Source organism: Littorina saxatilis, linkage group LG6 (genome assembly GCF_037325665.1).
Source record: "Littorina saxatilis isolate snail1 linkage group LG6, US_GU_Lsax_2.0, whole genome shotgun sequence".
Lineage (NCBI taxonomy): Eukaryota > Metazoa > Mollusca > Gastropoda > Littorinimorpha > Littorinidae > Littorina > Littorina saxatilis.
The window spans coordinates 50,207,632-50,227,381 of record NC_090250.1 but is presented as its reverse complement, the minus strand read 5'-3'; the positions used below and the strand labels follow the sequence as shown (position 1 = coordinate 50,227,381).

The 19,750-nt window shown below is 41.7% G+C and overlaps 2 protein-coding genes and 1 long non-coding RNA gene across 3 annotated transcripts in view; 2 read left to right on the top strand and 1 right to left on the bottom strand.

Annotated features, from left to right (window-relative positions):
- The window catches only part of LOC138968205 (acid-sensing ion channel 3-like), a 39,089-nt gene extending 23,351 nt beyond the window's left edge, over positions 1 to 15,738 (top strand). Inside the window, exons 3-6 of the mRNA XM_070340757.1 lie at positions 10,555 to 10,759; positions 11,403 to 11,613; positions 12,291 to 12,382; positions 13,929 to 15,738. Of these exons, the coding sequence (XP_070196858.1) occupies positions 10,555 to 10,759; positions 11,403 to 11,613; positions 12,291 to 12,382; positions 13,929 to 14,116 (696 nt within the window). The 3' untranslated portion in view covers positions 14,117 to 15,738. The remainder of the gene's footprint in view (positions 1 to 10,554; positions 10,760 to 11,402; positions 11,614 to 12,290; positions 12,383 to 13,928) is intronic.
- On the top strand, positions 353 to 9,565 carry LOC138969458 (uncharacterized). Its single transcript, XR_011456469.1, has 5 exons — positions 353 to 516; positions 2,225 to 2,388; positions 2,915 to 2,988; positions 5,733 to 5,843; positions 6,415 to 9,565. It is a non-coding gene; the product is annotated as an uncharacterized lncRNA (long non-coding RNA).
- Positions 15,739 to 17,487: 1,749 nt separating the features above from the next.
- Positions 17,488 to 19,750, bottom strand: part of LOC138969464 (carbonic anhydrase-related protein 10-like) — a 146,413-nt gene continuing 144,150 nt past the window's right edge. Inside the window, exon 13 of the mRNA XM_070342255.1 lies at positions 17,488 to 19,622. The gene's annotated coding sequence lies outside the window, so the exon portion shown is untranslated. The remainder of the gene's footprint in view (positions 19,623 to 19,750) is intronic.

Sequence of the window (19,750 nt, the reverse complement as noted above, 5' to 3'; positions counted from 1 at the left end):
TTATCCAAAAAATGAAAAAAACCGTTCGGGGATTTCATACCCAGGAACTCTCATGTCAAATTTCATAAAGATCGGTACAGTAGTTTAGTCTGAATCGCTCTACACACACACACAGACACACACACGCGCACACGCACATACACCACGACCCTCGTTTCGATTCCCCCTCGATGTTAAAATATTTAGTCAAAACTTGACTAAATATAACAACTACAAAACACAACAACGTACAACAACAGCATGGTTGTGCCTGTCGGGTTATCAGTCACCATAAGGTGCCTGTACTTGTCAGTCTCTCTTTTTAGATCAGTGCCAGTGGCCTGTGCCGGCGATAGTTTGGTAACGTCGCGCAGACCGCGCATGCGCCATGTACAGTAAACTGTTATCACAAATGGCGGATAAATCTAACTCGTGCAAAGAAACGTTTCAAAACCAAGCTTTATGGACGTTTTTATGACTACGTACTCCAGCAGACATCAACTTGAGGTCGACGTGTGTGGGGTTTGCTCAAAATACGTAAGTATTCGTCAGCCGTTTGGCTTCTCGAATTAAGTTTCAACTTTGTCTCTGTCTCGAACCACAGGCACAGGCGGAAGGTATTCACTCAATCACTGGACCACAACTTCCTTATTATGTACAGTGTTTGGTATTGAGTATGAAAGTAGTCTGGTGGTCCAGTGGACGATACCTTTCGCCTGTGCTCGAACCAAATACTAAGCTTACCAGTTACCACACTGTCATGTCATACTTATAGTCATAGTGATAGCACTGATACATTTGTACAGGTAAACATGGCTGTTTGCTGAAAATCAGTCTTTGTGAAAAATTGCAATGATGTCTCTGAAGTTTGATTCAGTCCCTAATTCATTCAGTGATTCATTTTGATGGGACGTCAACCCATGGTGAGACTAATAATGATATTTGATCGTATTCTGCCAGTGCCATTGCCAACTGCCATTGTTGTTCTTGTGTGCACTAATTAGTAATTTACTAGCAATAGGAGTTCGAGTTCTACTATAGTAGTATTTTACTAAATCATTACTACTAGTACTAAATACTACTGCTACTACTAGCTTTAAACAAGCTATGGTTTGAATGACCAGCTAAATGCTAATAGTTAATAAGTACATTATTTTTGCATCAGCGAGGTATACATAAATTTAACGAAGTGGATTCACAGCGCGCGTCGCGTTGTGCAGCGTTGCGATTTACAACGCGCTGCACTACGAGGAACGCTGCGATTCACGACGCGCGATGTATTCTGCCGATACATTTCCTTCACAATCGCAAAGTTTACAACAGCTACATCTATCTGATCTATTTGAGAAATAAAACTGTCAATAAAACGAAAAACAGAGCTGAGCCATTCTCTCTCTCTCACTCTTTCAACTGAATTCACCAGTATATCGCCGCGTCGATGTAAAAACGTGCCTACCTCTGCTGAACAATCCTTCTCATTGCGGTCAATGCGCATGCGCCAATCTTGGACTTACAAAAATGCGACCCTTTGACCGATCGAACCATGGGTTAGGGTAAGGCTAAGGGTTAGGTTGTTCACGACCTGATTAATCTCCCCATGTTAGCGCATGCGCATTGACCGCAATGAGAAGGATTGTTCAGGCAGAGTTTTCAGTTTGTGACACCGACCTTGAATACTTGGCAGTCATACTCATACTCATATCACTACATGTCATTGCAATGGCTTCTACTATATATATATGGAAAGGAGCTGAGTTTTTAAACTGGGATGACGTTTTTAAACAATTTTATTATCCGAGTACAGTGCCGCGGAACTGTTAACACTTCAGCAGCCATTTTGGAATTCGCGCATGCGCAGATCATTTTTTCAGCGTGGGTTTTTTTCCAGTTGATTTGAACGCGTATATATATATATATATATATATATATTCAGTCTGCATAAAGTGCAATTTTGTAGTCTTGCAGCCCTGAAGTTGCTTTCAAAGAAAGACTGTAAAATGTTGCTGATAATCATGCATACATGTACAAAAATAAAGCGCATCAACAATCTGCGCTGGTGAGAGCAATAGCCGCGCTCTGGGAATCGCTGCGCTGCACAACGCGCCACGCTCTGTGAATCGCCGTGCTGCACAACGCGCCGCGCTCTGTGAATCGCTTGCCTAAATTTAAATATTTTATTAAAAAAATACCGCATGGTTTTGCTTGACCAAATCATTTATCAGCTAACAATATGCTTTTATTTCAGTTGGACCTGACTTGAGCATGGTTCCGTTGTCTCCGCAACAACAGATTGGTTACTCAAGAATTGCAGGCATGTCCAGTTTGCAGCATGTGCAGGCTGACCCCGCTGAGTGTGAAGATCTGATGGCTGATCTAGACACAACATAAGCTGCTTGACACTATTCCAAGGTAAGCAAGAAGCTTTGAAAATAGTTACTTAAGTGTTACTTAGTAAGTGTACATTTTTGTGGGTGAACCATCGGTAACCGTCCCCGTCCCCCCCCCCCCCCCCCCACCCCTCGACACCCACACATACAAACACGCACACAAACTTGGGTTTGTACTACAACTATTAGTATTAACTACTCTTCATAAATGAGTTATGTAATTCATCAGAGGTTTGAAGTCATTATGGTTTTGCAAATTAGTAAGAGACTATGTGGGTGCATGGATTCAGTAATGCGCAATTAATACATGCAATACTCCTGCTGGTGAGTTCACTACAAACAGGTACTACATTAGAACTGATCTATGTTATTTGTTAATGAGGATGATTAATCGTAATCTCACTGTCAAACTGTCATGATACTATTGCCATTGACAGTGCTAGATCACTTCATAAAGTTATTTTAGTAAGTAATCATATGATATTGATAATTTTGATAAAGTGATTTACTGACGGTGACAATGACATGTTATCTTCATACTATTCCAGGTACAAGATGCTAAACGTGCAGATATCAAGGGCTTGGGATTTCGGCTCCTGGAGATGCTACTTGTAACTCTTTTGTGAGTACCGATGTATACTGGGTGTTTTCTCAGTTTTTGTCCGCTGTCAGTGTGAGATTTATATTGTGGTACAGTGGAACCCCCCAATTTAAGACTCCCTCCTTTTAAAGACCTTGTTTTCTCAGACTTTCTGTTCACAACCTCTGTAAAATTACCCCCCTTTTAAGACTCCCTCCTTTTTAAGACTGAATTTTCTCAGATTATTGTAGGTCTTAAAAGGGGTGTTCCACTGTATAACCTGTTTTTCTAGTTTCATGGTTTAGCCACGACTCACTTTGAATGAGGGTCATCTGCCAGGCATTTAGCTGATTATCTGATAGTGATAAGTGATATTTATTAATTTGCTATTTATAAATTACAGTTGCAGTAAACTAACACTGTCGCACAAAGTATGTGACTTTAAAAAAAGATTTGTTTGTAATCATGTGAGCTCTGTCCACTAGATGATGGAGAAGGGAATTTTTCCAGTTGAGTCTGCAACATGGATTTTTCTCTCTCAGGATAACAAATACAGCAGGGTTCGTACAGGTCATGGAAAACCTGGAAAGTCATGGAATTTGATTTTTAATTTTCCAGGCCTGGAAAGTCATGGAATTTCAATTCAAGTCATGGAAAGTCATGGAATTTAAAAAAAATAAAAAAGAAAGAAAAATTAACCTTTAGCACGCCAGCGGCGATTTTCGTTGCCCAGCCATTCCACCACCCCCCCCCCCCCCCCCGCGATTTGCGTCTCCAGCACAAGGCTTGTTCGTATGACCAACTTCTCGTTCATATTTGCATACGAGAATAACGGTATTTTTAACGGCACTTGAGCCAAAGCGAGGCTCACTTCCTTCCGTTATCTCGTCGTGTCGTCTGCGCTGCATTTGAGTCGGTTTCGTCGAAGTTTTTGAGTCACTTGAGAAAATGTGACTCTATGTAATCGGTCAGTGTTAGTCTGTCCGGCCGGCCGGCCGGCCGTCCGTAGACACCACCTTAACGTTGGACTTTTCTCGGAAACTATCAAAGCGATCGGGCTCATATTTTGTTTAGTCGTGACCTCCAATGACCTCTACACTTTAACGATGGTTTCGTTGACCTTTGACCTTTTTCAAGGTCACAGGTCAGCGTCAAAGGAAAAATTAGACATTTTATATCTTTGACAAAGTTCATCGGATGTGATTGAAACTTTGTAGGATTATTCTTTACATCAAAGTATTTACATCTGTAGCCTTTTACAAACGTTATCAGAAAAACAAGGGAGATAGCTAGCCTTTTCTGTTCGGCAACACACAACTTAACGTTGGGCTTTTCTCGGAAACTATAAAAGTGACCGGGCTCAAATTTTATGTGAACGTGACTCATTGTGTTGTGAATAGCAATTTCTTCCTGTCCATCTGATGCCTCATATAATATTCAGAACTGCGAAAGTGACTCGATCGAGCGTTTGCTCTTCTTGTTTGTTTTTGCATCGATAAAGTACTTTAGCGCTTCGACAAGCAAGATGGAGGATGATGAGTTTGAAACTTTCTTTCAGTTGTTTCTTGACAACAAAAAGTATGCGGAATTGGAACGAATTACCGAGGAAGATCTTCGCAATGAACTGTGTATCGCGGTGAAAAAAATGACAGTTCGTCAAGTCACAGTGACGGTTACGAAACAGAATTTACGAAAGTGCAGATGGATACAAACAGTGGCTGGTCCAGTTTAGTGAAATGACAGGACCAGCAAACATTACCGATAATCTGACTGCCTAGCAAATGCTTGACTTGCTTGTCGAAGAGACACTGCGTAGAAACTGACTCAAATTCAGTGCAAAGCAAGCCAGTGTCAAAACTGGCAGTGACAAGACGTAAAAAGTTTGCGTGTTCGGAAATGGCGACCTGTGGATCTAGTCATGGAAAATGTTATTGAGGCTCATGAAAAAGTCATGGAATTTTGTTTCTAACAAGAAGAGCAAACGCTCGATCGAGTCACTTTCGCAGTTCTGAATATTATATGAGGCATCAGATGGACAGGAAGAAATTGCTATTCACAACACAATGAGTCACGTTCACATAAAATTTGAGCCCGGTCACTTTTATAGTTTCCGAGAAAAGCCCAACGTTAAGTTGTGTGTTGCCGAACAGAAAAGGCTAGTTATCTCCCTTGTTTTTCTGATAACGTTCGTAAAAGGCTACAGATGTAAATACTTTGATGTAAAGAATAATCCTACAAAGTTTCAATCACATCCGATGAACTTTGTCAAAGATATAAAATGTCTAATTTTTCCTTTGACGCTGACCTGTGACCTTGAAAAAGGTCAAAGGTCAACGAAACCATCGTTAAAGTGTAGAGGTCATTGGAGGTCACGACTAAACAAAATATGAGCCCGATCGCTTTGATAGTTTCCGAGAAAAGATATAAAATGTCTAATTTTTCCTTTGACGCTGACCTGTGACCTTGAAAAAGGTCAAAGGTCAACGAAACCATCGTTAAAGTGTAGAGGTCATTGGAGGTCACGACTAAACAAAATATGAGCCCGATCGCTTTGATAGTTTCCGAGAAAAGTCCAACGTTAAGGTGGTGTCTACGGACGGACGGCCGGACGGCCGGACAGACTAACACTGACCGATTACATAGAGTCACTTTTTCTCAAGTGACTCAAAAAGCAGTGGGGACCCTGTACAGTATGGAACTTGGAAGGAAAAATTTAGGGTTGGTGTGGCGATAACAATAAAGATATGTCATAGTGACTTGACTAATTGATTTGAATTCTGCTGCAGGTCAGTCGCCCCCCACCTCCTGCCTACTACAACTTCGAGGAAATACGACAGGACACCCTTCAGCTTGCTGCACCATGGTGTCTCTTGGAGAACAGCAAGGAACAGATACAGGTGGGGTCGGTTGGGATACCGTAAACAGACTATTTTGTTTTGTTGGCCTTAGCATAGAGTCTGGGGATGTGAGATGTGCATGATGTGTTGTTTGAATCTGACAGTGATGGTATGAATTTTTTATACATGTATTGTTGTCACGCGCTTTGAACTTCTGATCAGGCGCTTTATAAATGCCCGTTATTATTATTATTATTATTATAAATAGATACACACTTGTAAACTTATGTTAGTTTTCACACGTGAGCATGAAGGAATGTGCCTTTATGAGGAATGTATAGTGGCTTGCAATATTGAATTTGAGGGATGTTTGCAGTTATATAATATATTAGCACAGCTCAGTTTTCTTGAGGGTTCCATGAGAACAGTGAAATTCTCCTTTGAGGACTGAAAAATATCTTGGATAATTGGTCTTAATTGGAGGGGGGGGGGGGGGGGGGTTTAAAAAATAAGTACATTCACATGTGTTTTTCGTTTTCACTGTGTTAAGGTGGGGAGGTCCTTCTCTACTTCTTTCTTTGTTTGTTTTCCCATTGACATATTTTTGTTCTTGTCTATATTTTTTACATAGGTTCACCATTAGTCCTCATCCCCAGCCGACTGTTTCCGCTGAAGCCGTGAAGGATACTTCTTCATGTAGGCGTGGACATCTTTTTCGTCGCCATGCAAGGCTTCCAGTACCATATAATTTTGTGAATACTCTGGGGACCTGTCATCGACTTTGGAAGGACGCTTTATTTTATAACACTTTGTACCCCATCTTTGTTGACCAAGATTTTTTAAGCCGAGACCAGCTGTGCTGCAGCAGGTCACTCAGAATTCTAGAAACTGTGTATCAACAGGCTAGAATGCTGGCGTTAGATCAACGTTACAGGAAGTGACTGAAGCTAACCGTCTAGGCAGGATGCGGATATGTGCCGAATGAGAACAGATGCAATGTACATAGTGACTGTGTGTACAGATATATATATATATCCATACCTGAACTTTGTTAGATAAATTATCAATCAATCAATCAATATGAGGCTTATAGTTATATCACGCGTATTCCGTGGGTACAGTTCTAAGCGCAGGGATTTTGTTTTGATTTTTTTTTTATGCAATTTATATCGCGCACATATTCAAGGCGCAGGGATTTATTTATGTCGTGTGAGATGGAATTTTTTTACACAATACATCACGCATTCACATCGGCCAGCAGATCGCAGCTATTTCGGCGCATATCCTACTTTTCACGGCCTATTATTCCAAGTCACACGGGTATTTGGTGGACATTTTTAGCTATGCCAAAACAATTTTGCCCGTCGCGATATAACCTTCGTGGTTGAAAACGACGTTAAACACCAAATAAAGAAAGAATACAATTTTGCCAGGAAAGACAGTTTTGTCAATCGTGGGATCTTTAACGTGCACCCCCAATGTAGTGTACACGAAGGGACCTCGGTTTTTTGGCTCATCCGAAAGACTAGCACTTGAACCCACCACCTAGGTTAGGAAAGGGGGGAGAAATAAATAGCGGCCTGACCCAGGGTCGAACACGCAACCTCTCGATTCCGAGCGCAAGTGCGTTACCACTCGGCCACCCATGCCGGTTGTTATGATCGCCACATTTTAGGTCCCCCCCTCCCCCCCTTTTCAAACTTCCCCGCTTTTAAGACCTTACGTTTTTGGATTTTCTGTTCACAACCTGTTGTGCATTTACCTACATATTAAGCAGTGTTTCTTGTATAGAATATAGTCAATGTTTGTAAAGATTTTAGTCAAGCAGTATGTAAGAAATGTTAAGTCCTTTGTACTGGAAACTTGCATTCTCCCAGTAAGGTCATATATTGTACTACGTTGCAAGCCCCTGGAGCAGTTTTTTGAGTCACTTGAGAAAATGTGACTCTATGTAATCGGTCAGTGTTAGTCTGTCCGGCCGGCCGGCCGTCCGACCGGCCGTCCGTAGACACCACCTTAACGTTGGACTTTTCTCGAAAACTATCAAAGCGATCGGGCTCATATTTTGTTTAGTCGTGACCTCCAATGACCTCTACACGTTAACGATGGTTTCGTTGACCTTTGACCTTTTTCAAGGTCACAGGTCAGCGTCAAAGGAAAAATTAGACATTTTATATCTTTGACAAAGTTCATCGGATGTGATTGAAACTTTGTAGGATTATTCTTTACATCAAAGTATTTACATCTGTAGCCTTTTACGAACGTTATCAGAAAAACAAGGGAGATAACTAGCCTTTTCTGTTCGGCAACACACAACTTAACGTTGGGCTTTTCTCGGAAACTATAAAAGTGACCGGGCTCAAATTTTATGTGAACGTGACTCATTGTGTTGTGAATAGCAATTTCTTCCTGTCCATCTGATGCCTCATATAATATTCAGAACTGCGAAAGTGACTCGATCGAGCGTTTGCTCTTCTTGTTGATTAGTGCTTTTGTGAACAAGAAACAATTGACAAGTGGCACTATCCCATCTTCCCCCTTTCCTCTATCCCATCTCCCCCTTTTCCTGTCGCAATATAACCTTGAATGGTTGAAAACGACGTTAAACAACCATTAAAGAAAGAAAAGAATTCATCAACGAGTGATTACTGCCTCACCATAGCAGTTAGGCCAGTCTTACTAACTCTTACTTTTATTAATGTGCCGTGATGCAAAGACGTTGAGCAGTTTTCAGATGTTTATGAATCTAGGGCTTTCAAAATTTACTGACATGTTGGACTCCATGACATCCAAACATGAAGTTCAGTTACCCCTTTTCAACTTTGAAGGTCACATTGTAGGCGAATTTTTAGCAAAAAGTTGGAACATTGGTGTGACTGTTCTTACTCACAAGGGAAGTGATTTAGTTATTTGCTGATTTTTATTTTGTATGGCCTTCTTTCACCCATTTAATCATTCATAAATGTTCATACCCAAGGGAAGTAATTCACATATATATCTATGGCCAATGTTTTCACAGGGCAGGGTTCGTACAGAGTCCTTGAACCCTGGAAAACTCCTTGAAAATTGGAAAACCTTTTCCAGGCCTTGAAAAGTGCTTGAAAATAGAGTTTTGTTAAATAGTCATTGAAAAGTACTTGATTTTTCCAAATTGTTGCCTATACATTTCGTCAGCAGCTTGTCTTTATTAAAAAAAAAATCTAACCCCCTTTTTTTTTCGTCAAATACAGTACACACATTTTGGGAGAATAAAAGATCGAGTGAAAACGAAAGCAGACGAACTAACTATTATTAGTCACCCGTAGTTGCTTTCCTTCCCGGAAGTTAGCAAGGGAAACAACTACGGAATGACTAATAGTTTGCAGACGCGGAGAACCGCATTAATTTGGGGAAAATCATGTCCTTGAAAAGCATTTATTTGGTCCTGGAAATGTCCTTGAAAACTCCTTGAATTGTATCAGCTCTGCCCTGCAGGAACCCTGACAGGGCATCTGCCCCCCCCCCCCCCCCCCCCCCCCCCCTCCCAACACACACTCACATGGGCTAAAACTTACATGGCTTTTATGGGTATGACGCTCTTAATCACAAGGGAAGTAATTTACTGATGGTGTGTTTTCATTTCATGTGGCCTTCACCGATTTGAATAATTTATTTTAGCTTATCCAATTATAGTGTGGATGAACACTGTCTCCACTCAAAATAGTCCTTTGCTATTGTACATTGTGAATCAGCATTTTTGTTTTTGTCCTGTTTGAATAAAGTGCAATAATTTTACAACCAAAGTGTTAATGTTAAAGATGTTTACATAATGTGTGAAGGATGATGCATTTGAAAACTAATATTGTTAAATGTCAATTGACCTGTGACAAGTCAGCAAAGTGCAATATCCAAGCATGAAACCCGCACACAATTCCCAAACAACATGCTTTCTTTTCCACAAAATTCCATCCAGGTGAAAACAATTATGTGAACGTCATAACATGGTGTTTTTTTACATTAATAATCAAGCCTAACACCAACTAACATGGTGTTAATAGGCATTTGAGCAAGCTTTAACACCAACATAACATGGAGTTAATAGGCATTTGAGCAATCTTTAACACCAACATAACATGGGGTTTTGCATGTTAAACCAGCAATAACATGATGTTAATCACATTACAAGCAAGCTGTAACACCACCAAAACAAGCAGTTTTGCAAGTTAAGTCTACGATAACATGATGTTACTTGGCGTTAAACCAAAGCTTTAATGCCATCAAAACTTGACATTTTTGCATGTTACAGACATGCTGTAACATGGTTTAACATGATGTTTTGACCGTCGCAAAACGCGCTGAAATTCCAGGCAATTTCGCAGCGATAACTTCAACAAAATCCAATCAAAATCTGGCGTTGTCGTGAACACCAAAATGTGATAAACCCATTGAAACTTGAAGTTTTGTTGGGATTTTGAGTAGTTTTGTAAGATACAAAACGCCACTTTTCGCCCAGTGATGTTTGTATGGCTGGCTGGATGTTTGTATGGCTGGCTGGAAGGGAAACGGTCAGCGTAAGACTTAAATGTCTGGGATGGAAACAAATACAGTGTGTTTATTGTTTTGTATACCATCAGGCTTACAGATGGATTGACTTTTTTGATATCGCGCAAACACACATATACACACACCCACACACCCACACCCCCCACCCCACACACACATACACACCCCCCCACACACGTACACACACACACACACTTCAACAGTCATATCATCCCAAATATCTTTGCAGTATGACTATCTACCCGAGCCGTACAAAGCCTTCGGAGACTCTACGTGCACTGACACCGAGTCTGAGGAGTTCTTGTCACAGGGAGACAGCTCCCTGTTCTATGGCTCGGACAACCAGACCCGGTACAGCCTGGACTGCTGCTTGACCACTAGGGCGAGGGTTAAGGCCGAAGGGATCTGCAACTGTTCCGTGGGGAAGACCGGCGGTCAGTACGGTCATTCGAAAGCGGATTCGACTTTCGTCGTTGCAGTTTTTAGAGGGCGCGCGCGCGTGTGTGTGTCAGTGTGTGTGTGTGTGTGTGTGTGTGTGTGTGTGTGTGTGTGTGTGTGTGTGTGAGAATTACAATGAGAATTACAGTCTGGAATGCCCACTCAACCCACAGCCGTTTTCAATTTGAGTAACTGAGCGCGCAGTCGTTCATTTGTTTGAGGTATTCCTGGCGTGTGGTAACGTACATAATTACAAGCCCCAACAAAATTTTAAGGGGCTTATTGTCCGTCAGGTCTTAATTGCCTATATTGGACATGAATTGGTTTATACGATTCGAGTTTTACGCCCTCACGGCTTTTTGATGTTTGCGTGTTTAGGTGGTATCAGCCATCTGCACTTATGGTAGAATGACCAAGATCTTTAACGTGCCATTGTGGTGACACGGGGGTGGGAGATGGATACCGTCTCTGGGTCTGCACATAAAGTTGACCCGTGTCCGTCCCGGCCCGGCCTGAACTGTATAGCTCTTTAGACGATGAGAGACAGGTTTTTTGCTAGACATTATCACTTTAATTTGGTTGATGAACTGCTGTTTCATACGTTAGTTTTGAATGTTCGGCCTCTTGTTATATCTTCAGACTGCGGCATATATCGGATAAAAGGATGTCTGAAGAACACGATGGCCGATATTCTGGATGAAGCGTTGGCTTCTGACTTACTTGGATGTCCTCGACCCTGCCACAGTCACGACTACATGGTCACAATGTCAACTAGTTACTTCCCCTCCGCCGCGGCGCTCTTCCATCTCAAGAGGAATGACCGTGTGCGCGGGAACATCAGTCATATTAGGTACGCTTGCAGTGTTCGTTTTTGACACTTGTTTTTTGCTGCTGTTGTGAATGTTTCATACAACATGTAATAATTTGCGAGTGAGATTCGCGGTAATTTGTTTTGCAAGGAATGATAACAGTGTGTGTATTAGCTCAAGTAAGTATATCCTACGACGAAATGGATAAACTCTGTTCGGCTAACATTGCATAGACAGAAGTAGGACTGCGCAGAAGTTATCCAACAGTTTTTGTTCTTTCTCTTCAGCAATCAAACATATAATTATGTGACCCTCCACCACGAAATGAGTCGCATGTCACCTCGCGCGGTTCTGCGCTAGGCTTAATATAAGTCCGGGGAGTGTCTGGTAACAGTGTGAGGGTCACCTTAGTCCCAGGCTTATAACTCAAACAGTTTTCGCTCTTTTCTAAAACGGTTTGCACCACTGCATAGAGCATTTAAAACTCTTTAGGAAAATGTACAAATATGAAAATCATGCAAAGGTGACATGCGACTCATTTCGTGGTGGAGGGTCACATATGGTAATTTCAAAACAGCACAAAACAGTCAACTAAAGATTACAACTATTTGTGTGCATTGTTATTTTCATTGTGCAATAAAATGAACATAACATCAGTAACAGAACGTATAGAAAGCTTTCCGCCATCTCGTTGTGCTGTTTGTTGTGCGTGTTACAGGGCCAACTACCTGCAGCTACAGATCTACTTCGTGGACCTCATCGTGCGCAAGACGGAGCACGTTGCCAAGTACGAGTGGACCACCGTCATGGGTAGGTCGCTTAAAGGCACTGTCCTTCCCGTGTAAAACACTTTGCTCACCATGTCAGATCTGGCCACGATTTTACACGGGATTTGGTTGGTTGGATTGTTTATCGTCGCTTCAGCATTTTTTTATTATTTTTTTTTACACGGGAGAGGACTATTCTTAGACTTGGCTACATATCAAAGATCAATATCTGCCTAATTAATTTGAAAACAAAATCCCCATCTCTTCATATTGTAGAAACAAGATTATTACTATAGTTGCTGAGTGTTCATGTTGCTGAGGTAGAAGGATGGTCCTGTCCTATGCAAACTCATAGACAGATATATATGTGGTAGTGTATATTGTCGTTTACACGGAAGGAAAGTATTTTTAAAGATAGTTTTCTTCCCGTATAAAGCATAGCAGGCCATTTCGGTCTTTCACGTTATCTCCCTTTGGTCTTTCACGTTATCCCCCTTCGGTCTTTCACGTTATCCCCTTTTGGTCTTTCACGTTATCCCCCTTTGGTCTTTCACGTTATCCCCCTTCGGTCTTTAACGTTATCCCCCTTTGGTCTTTCACGTTATCCCCCTTCGGTCTTTCACGTTATCCCCCTTTGGTCTTTCACGTTATACCCTTCGGTCTTTCACGTTATCCCCCTTCGGTCTTTCACGTTATCCCCCTTTGGTCTTTCACGTTATCCCCCTTCGGTCTTTCACGTTATCCCCCTTCGGTCTTTCACGTTATCCCCCTTCGGTCTTTCACGTTATCCCCTTTCGGTCTTTCACGTTATCCCCCTTCGGTCTTTCACGTTATCCCCCTTTGGTCTTTCACGTTATCCCCCTTCGGTCTTTCACGTTATCCCCCTTCGGTCTTTCACGTTATCCCCCTTCGGTCTTTCACGTTATCCCCCTTTGGTCTTTCACGTTATTCCCCTTTGGTCTTTCACGTTATCCCCCTTTGGTCTTTCACGTTATCCCCCTTTGGTCTTTCACGTTATCCCCCTTTGGTCTTTCACGTTATCCCTCTTCGATCTTTCACGTTATCCCCATTCGGTCTTTCACGTTATCCCCTTTCGGTCTTTCACGTTATCCCCCTTTGGTCTTTCATGTTATCCCCCTTTGGTCTTTCATGTTATCCCCCTTCGGTCTTTCACGTTATCCCCCTTCGGTCTTTCACGTTATCCCCCTTCGGTCTTTCACGTTATCCCCTTTGGTCTTTCACGTTATCCCCCTTCGGTATTTCACGTTATCCCCCTTCGGTCTTTCACGTTATCCCCCTTTGGTCTTTCACGTTATCCCCCTTCGGTCTTTCACGTTATCCCCCTTCGGTCTTTCACGTTATCGCCCTTTGGTCTTTCACGTTATCCCCCTTTGATCTTTCACGTTATCCCCCTTTGGTCTTTCACGTTATTCCCTTTGGTCTTTCACGTTATCCCCCTTTGGTCTTTGACGTTATCCCCTTTGGTCTTTCACGTTATCCCCCTTTGGTCTTTCATGTTATCCCCCTTCGGTCTTTCACGTTATTCCCCTTTGAATCGGCTCTGTCTCACGCTGTTCTGTTGTTCACAGGACTGCTGGGCGGTAACATGGGCTTCTTTCTGGGGGCCAGTGTCTTGACGCTGGCTGAGCTACTGGACTTCATCGTCTGCTTGCTATTGCTGTGCTGCGAGAAGCTTTGCCGGCCCAGAGTGTTGACTCGACGCACCAGCTCCGTACAAGGGTTCCAAGCTCCGCTCCCGCCCAAAGGCGCCTTGTAGAGCCGGACCCAAAATAAAAAATAACAATAACAATAATAATAACAACACTTTATTGTCCATTAAAACATGACATAACAATGACAATTGTTCGTGTAATTTGAATGTTGTGTCTTGTTGCTCGGGGGGCCGGGTAGTTCAGGTGGTACAGCACTGGACTTGTCATCCTTGGATCATGGATTGGAATCCAGGCCGGGTAGTTCAGGTGGTACAGCACTGGACTTGTCATCCTTGGATCATGGATTGGAATCCAGGCCGGGTAGTTCAGGTGGTACAGCACTGGCCTTGTGATCCTTGGATCATGGATTGGAATCCAGGCCGGGTAGTTCAGGTGGTACAGCACTGGACTTGTGATCCTTGGATCATGGATTGGAATCCAGGCCGGGACGTACACGGGCCAACTTTATGGGCAGACTCAGAGACGGTAACCATGCATGTCCCAACCCGTGTCACCACAATGGCACTTAAAAGACCTAGGTCATTCTGCCATAAGTGCGGGTGACTGATCACACCGAAACACGCATGCACCTGTGTATCTAATCTGAAGTCGGGTTAACTGACACCCCGTGAGGGCGTAAAGAAACATTTTCATCATCTTGTAGCCCTGTTAAAGAGTTCAAAGCTCCGCTTCCGACCCAAAAGGCCTTGTAGATTCATAGCTTGCCTCTACTAAATAATTCCGCCATCGTACATACTGTGCCCAGGGCTCCCCACGGACGCCCCTCCTAGTGCGTCCCGGGACCCCCACTTTTAAATTTTAGAGGGTCCATGGACCCCCACTGCAGTATTTTAGAGGGTCCCAAGGGTCCAAAAGCCGAAAAGTCCCAGTGTACTTATAAAACATTGTGGTCACGTATAGTGTGCTGCGAAGTGTCGATTGCAGTCTAAAAATGGTATCTACGGTACGCACGATAAAGAAAATTTTAGTGCGTCCTAGGACCCGCTCTTTTAAAATCTAGTGCGTCCCGGGACCCCCTCCATATATTTCTAGTACGTGTTTTCGGCTTCTAGTGCGTATAGGACGCAGGGACGCGCGCTATGGGGAGCCCTGCTGTCACACACGTAACTCCGCTACATCACAGATTCTTTCATTTAAAAAAAACCCTGCGGCCACTGTTGATTTTAATCAACTATAATATTTATTGTCGTTTCATGTTGTTGGCATTCGGAAGTCGCTATCATTTGTGGGAATTACAACCCCGTTAACCCATTCACCAGACTGAAGTCCATGTTGTTGTCATTAGTAACTTTTTGCATGTCCATTGGAACAACACAATTCAGGCGAAAGCAAACGGAAGAGAGGAAATTTCATCCTGCATGTCAGTGATTGTTCGTGTACCCAAAACACTCAATTGGTGGCAATAATGAATGGTTGATCACAGATGTGGTAGGTGTCTGCTTTGCGTCCTATGAACGGACATGCAACTTGTGAATGTTTTCTTTTGTCAAAAATAAACATTCCCCAAAATACCAATCTTGTTATGTATAGTCAAGTTTTGACTAAATATTTTAACATAGACTGGGAATCGAGACGGGGGTCGTGGTGTAAATGTGTGTGTGTGTGTGTGTGTGTGTGTGTGTGTGTGTGTGTGTGTGTGTAGTGTGTGTGTGTGTGTGTGTGTGTGTGTGTGTGTGTGTGCGTGCGTGCGTGCGTAGATCGATTCCGAGGAAACTACTGGACCGATCTTCATGAAACTTTAGATCAAGACGATATCCCAAGATTCCATTTTTTCATTTTCTCGATAAATGTTTTTTTATGACGTCACATCCGGCTTTTACTAAAAGTTCAAGTGGCACTGTCACGCGCTAATTTTTTGATCAAATTGATTTTGTCAAGCAATCTTCGACGAAGCCCGGACTATGGGATTGCATTTCCACTTGAAAGCTTATTAATTAATTTATGAGTTTGGTCATTAAAAATCTCAAAATGCTAATCAAAATTGAAATGTCAGTAATCGATCCAAAAAAGATTTCATCTTATTCTTTGTATTTTCTTGATTCTAAAAAAATAGATATTTTATGATTGGATGAAAAACAAGCACAGAAAAATTAAACTAATGAAGAAAAGTTATTGAAGCGTTCGCTTGAGTTCGTATTATATTTTGGGGCATCATTGTATCATAATTCCATGGTACAAAACCGTGTTTCAACCAAAACTCCGAAGCAGCCGTGCACGAGAAAGGTGTAAAGGGAAGTAACCGCTACTGGGTGCAATGCGTACGCGGACATTTTTTCACAATGACCGTAGTCCGCCGCTAGTGCAAAAGGCAGTTCTTCATCTTCTTCTGCGTTCCAGGCAAAAGGCAGTGAAAGTGACGAGCCTGTTCAGCGCGGTAGTGGTTGCGCCGTGCTGCATAGCACGCTTTACTGTACCTCTCTTCGTTTTAACTTTCTGAGCGTGTTTTTAATCCAAACATATCATATCTATATGTTTTTGGAATCAGAAACCGACAAGGAATAAGATGAAATTGTTTTTAAAACGATTTCGGAAATTTATTTTTAATCATAATTTTTATATTTTTAATTTTCAGAGCTTGTTTTTAATCCGAATATAACATATTTATATGTTTTTGGAATCAGAACATGATGAAGAATAAAATAAAAGTAATTTTGGATCGTTTTATTAACAAATAATTTTAATTACAATTTTCAGATTTTTATGGACAAAATTAATTAATTAATTGTTAAGCCTCCATGCTGAAATGCATTACCGAAGTCCGGCCTATGTCGAAGATTGCTTGGCCAAAATTTCAATCAATTTGATTGAAAAATGAAGGTGTGACAGTGCCGCCTCAACTTTTACAAAAAGCCGGATATGACGTCATAAAAGACATTTATCAAATAAAAATGAAAAAAACGTCTGGGGATTTCATATCCAGGAACTCTTATGTCAAATTTCATAAAGATCGGTCCAGTAGTTTAGTCTGAATCGCTCTACACGCACGCACGCACACACACACACACACACACACACACACACGCACAGACACACACACACATACACCACGACACTCGTCTCGATTCCCCCTCTATGTTAAAACATTTAGTCAAAACTTGACTAAATGTAAAAAGAGGAAAACACACAACATACACCTCCATTAAAAGTGATATTGTATGGTACACAACTCGCCCAGTCTGTGTATTTGTTAAAGACTAGACACAGTTCTCCCCCTTCGTTTGATCTTCCCCCGTGAGATGTGATCGATCTTTTTGCCTTCAGACAATTCAGATGAATAAACACACATACACACACACCCACGCAGGCACAAACACACAGACAGAGAAACGCAGGCACATTCACACACTCGCGTGCGCTCTTACATTTTCAGAGTGTATGCTTGCAAATATTAAGAGAACAAGATAACAAAACGGATTCTTTTTAATCAAAATTCCTTCCATATCAATGACACGCAATAGTATTGAAATAACACACAGACATTTAGATAGGTACACTCACACAGAGGCACACACACGCATTTATACGCACGCACGCACGCGCAAACACACACACATATATCTATATATACACACATACATACATACACATATCCACACACACACACACACACACACACACGCACACACACACACACACACACACACACGCACACGCACAGTTCAAGGGCAACACATTAGCTAGTTTCAGATATGTTTGATAAGTCATTGTCGTAATCGGACTCGTTCTGGATATACGATGAACTTGACTTTTTGTCAAGAAGATAACAAAAAGTAAAAGGTAAACAATGTAGATTGTACGAAATCTTTCACCAAGATACAAAACAAATGCCGTTCAGCAATACTTCCCTTTGTCACGTGTGTTGTCATTGAGTTCAAAGGAAAATCCACATTAAACAGCTCTGCACAAAACTCGCAATTGGCATTCAGTTATTCTTCTAGTAGAACCGTGTTTTACATCAGTTAGTCTAAACATCACAAGTGGTCTCTAGAAAAAAAGAAAAAAAAAAAAAAAAAAAAAAAAAGGAGAGCAGCCAAAATCCGACATCTTACACTCAAAGACGAACACACTAGTTGCATAGATACAAGAATGGAATGGCACACACACCAACATTGGAGCAGCTTCATTGTCAGTTTGAGCGACAGGCGCCTAGACCTGTTCTCCCGGAAAGTCATTCTTTTTATTGACAGGGAAATCATAATGTTGTGAATCCCATTCGTACTGATTTGACTTTTTATGCCAAGCGCCTGCCTTCCGTGTTGTTTCGATTATTTGATTTCTGTCGGTTTCACAGGTCTTGTCTCTGAAGTATACAATTAGTTCCAATTTGTCCCTCCTCCCTCCTTCAACCACACAATAAATTCTTCTTTTTTCTCATTAGTTTTTCTACCAATCATGTTGTATCCAAATATGCGATTGTAAATCTGATTATATTTTACGCATATGAGTTTTGGTAGGTTGACTATAGCGTACTCAATGTTTTTACTGCCCTTTTTCTTGATTTGTCTTTGCTATTCTGTTTAGGGTGTGTCTGTCTGTGTGGCTGCGTCTGTTCTGTACGTAAAATTATCCTGTTAGGCTGTTTCTTTCTTTATTCTTGATATGTTTTTGTGTGGCTTTTGTTGTGATTTCTTCCCATTGTCGTACGGTTCGTTCTATAAATGCCGCGCGTTGGTATTATTTTTTTCCGCTACAGCAGTCCTTAGTTACAGAGTGAACCGGTAATGAGCGACCCTACATTGAATTCGGTGATCCCAAAACTGGCGACCCTTAATGATTCTTATATAAAACGGGCATATGATATGCTAAATCATAACCGAATTGCTTTGCCGTCGGACCTCTTAAATCAATAAATATAACGATTTGTATTATAAAAACGAAACAAAAACTAGAGAAAATCATGCTTGTATAATGCAATTCAGCGCAAAAATGGCAAATGTGGTTTTTAATGACGTCATAGCGCTTAAACCGCGATCGCTGCGCCGCCTTATATTTCCAGGAGACGTTGAGCAGTGCCTTCTGCGGTGGCTGGTATTGTTGGGTGGCCCATTACGGGTGGAAGTCGTCCAATGGGGCCCAATCCGCCTGATCACCGTTTTAGGAGATGTAATCATTTTACGCTTTTTGTACAGCTAACAGACGGTTGCCCTTTGCATGTCCTTTTCTTTCGATGAATGTCAGCAGCGGCAGGTGCAGTCATCCATGGAACTGTCTTGCTGGAAACGGTCCGAGGATTCATGGTACAGATGATGAGGAAGTTAACATGCAGCCTTTTCTCAGCACCGCACAGTACACTCTGAATTTCATGGACACAATATCCCTACTTATATGACCACAATGCGTACTGGTGTTTTAAAGCTAACACTGAGTAAATGTGTTAGTGTTGACATTTGAACAAACTGTGTTTACCACGTGCCACACTTCTTTACAATTCATGCACTGTGTTCAAAACGGGTTACAGTCGGCGTGTTCAAAAGCGGAACACTTCTGTTGAGAGTGTATTGAAACATTCCACATGGCTAAGGCGAGTCTCCCCTTTTGACAGCAGTTTGGCTGGAAATTGAGAAGAACATATTTATTCACTTTTGTGCAATTGATGGTTAGAACACAAAAAACATTAAGTTAGCATATGCGAATTACAAAAAGCATCAGGTTTAGTACATTTACCAAGTAAGGATATA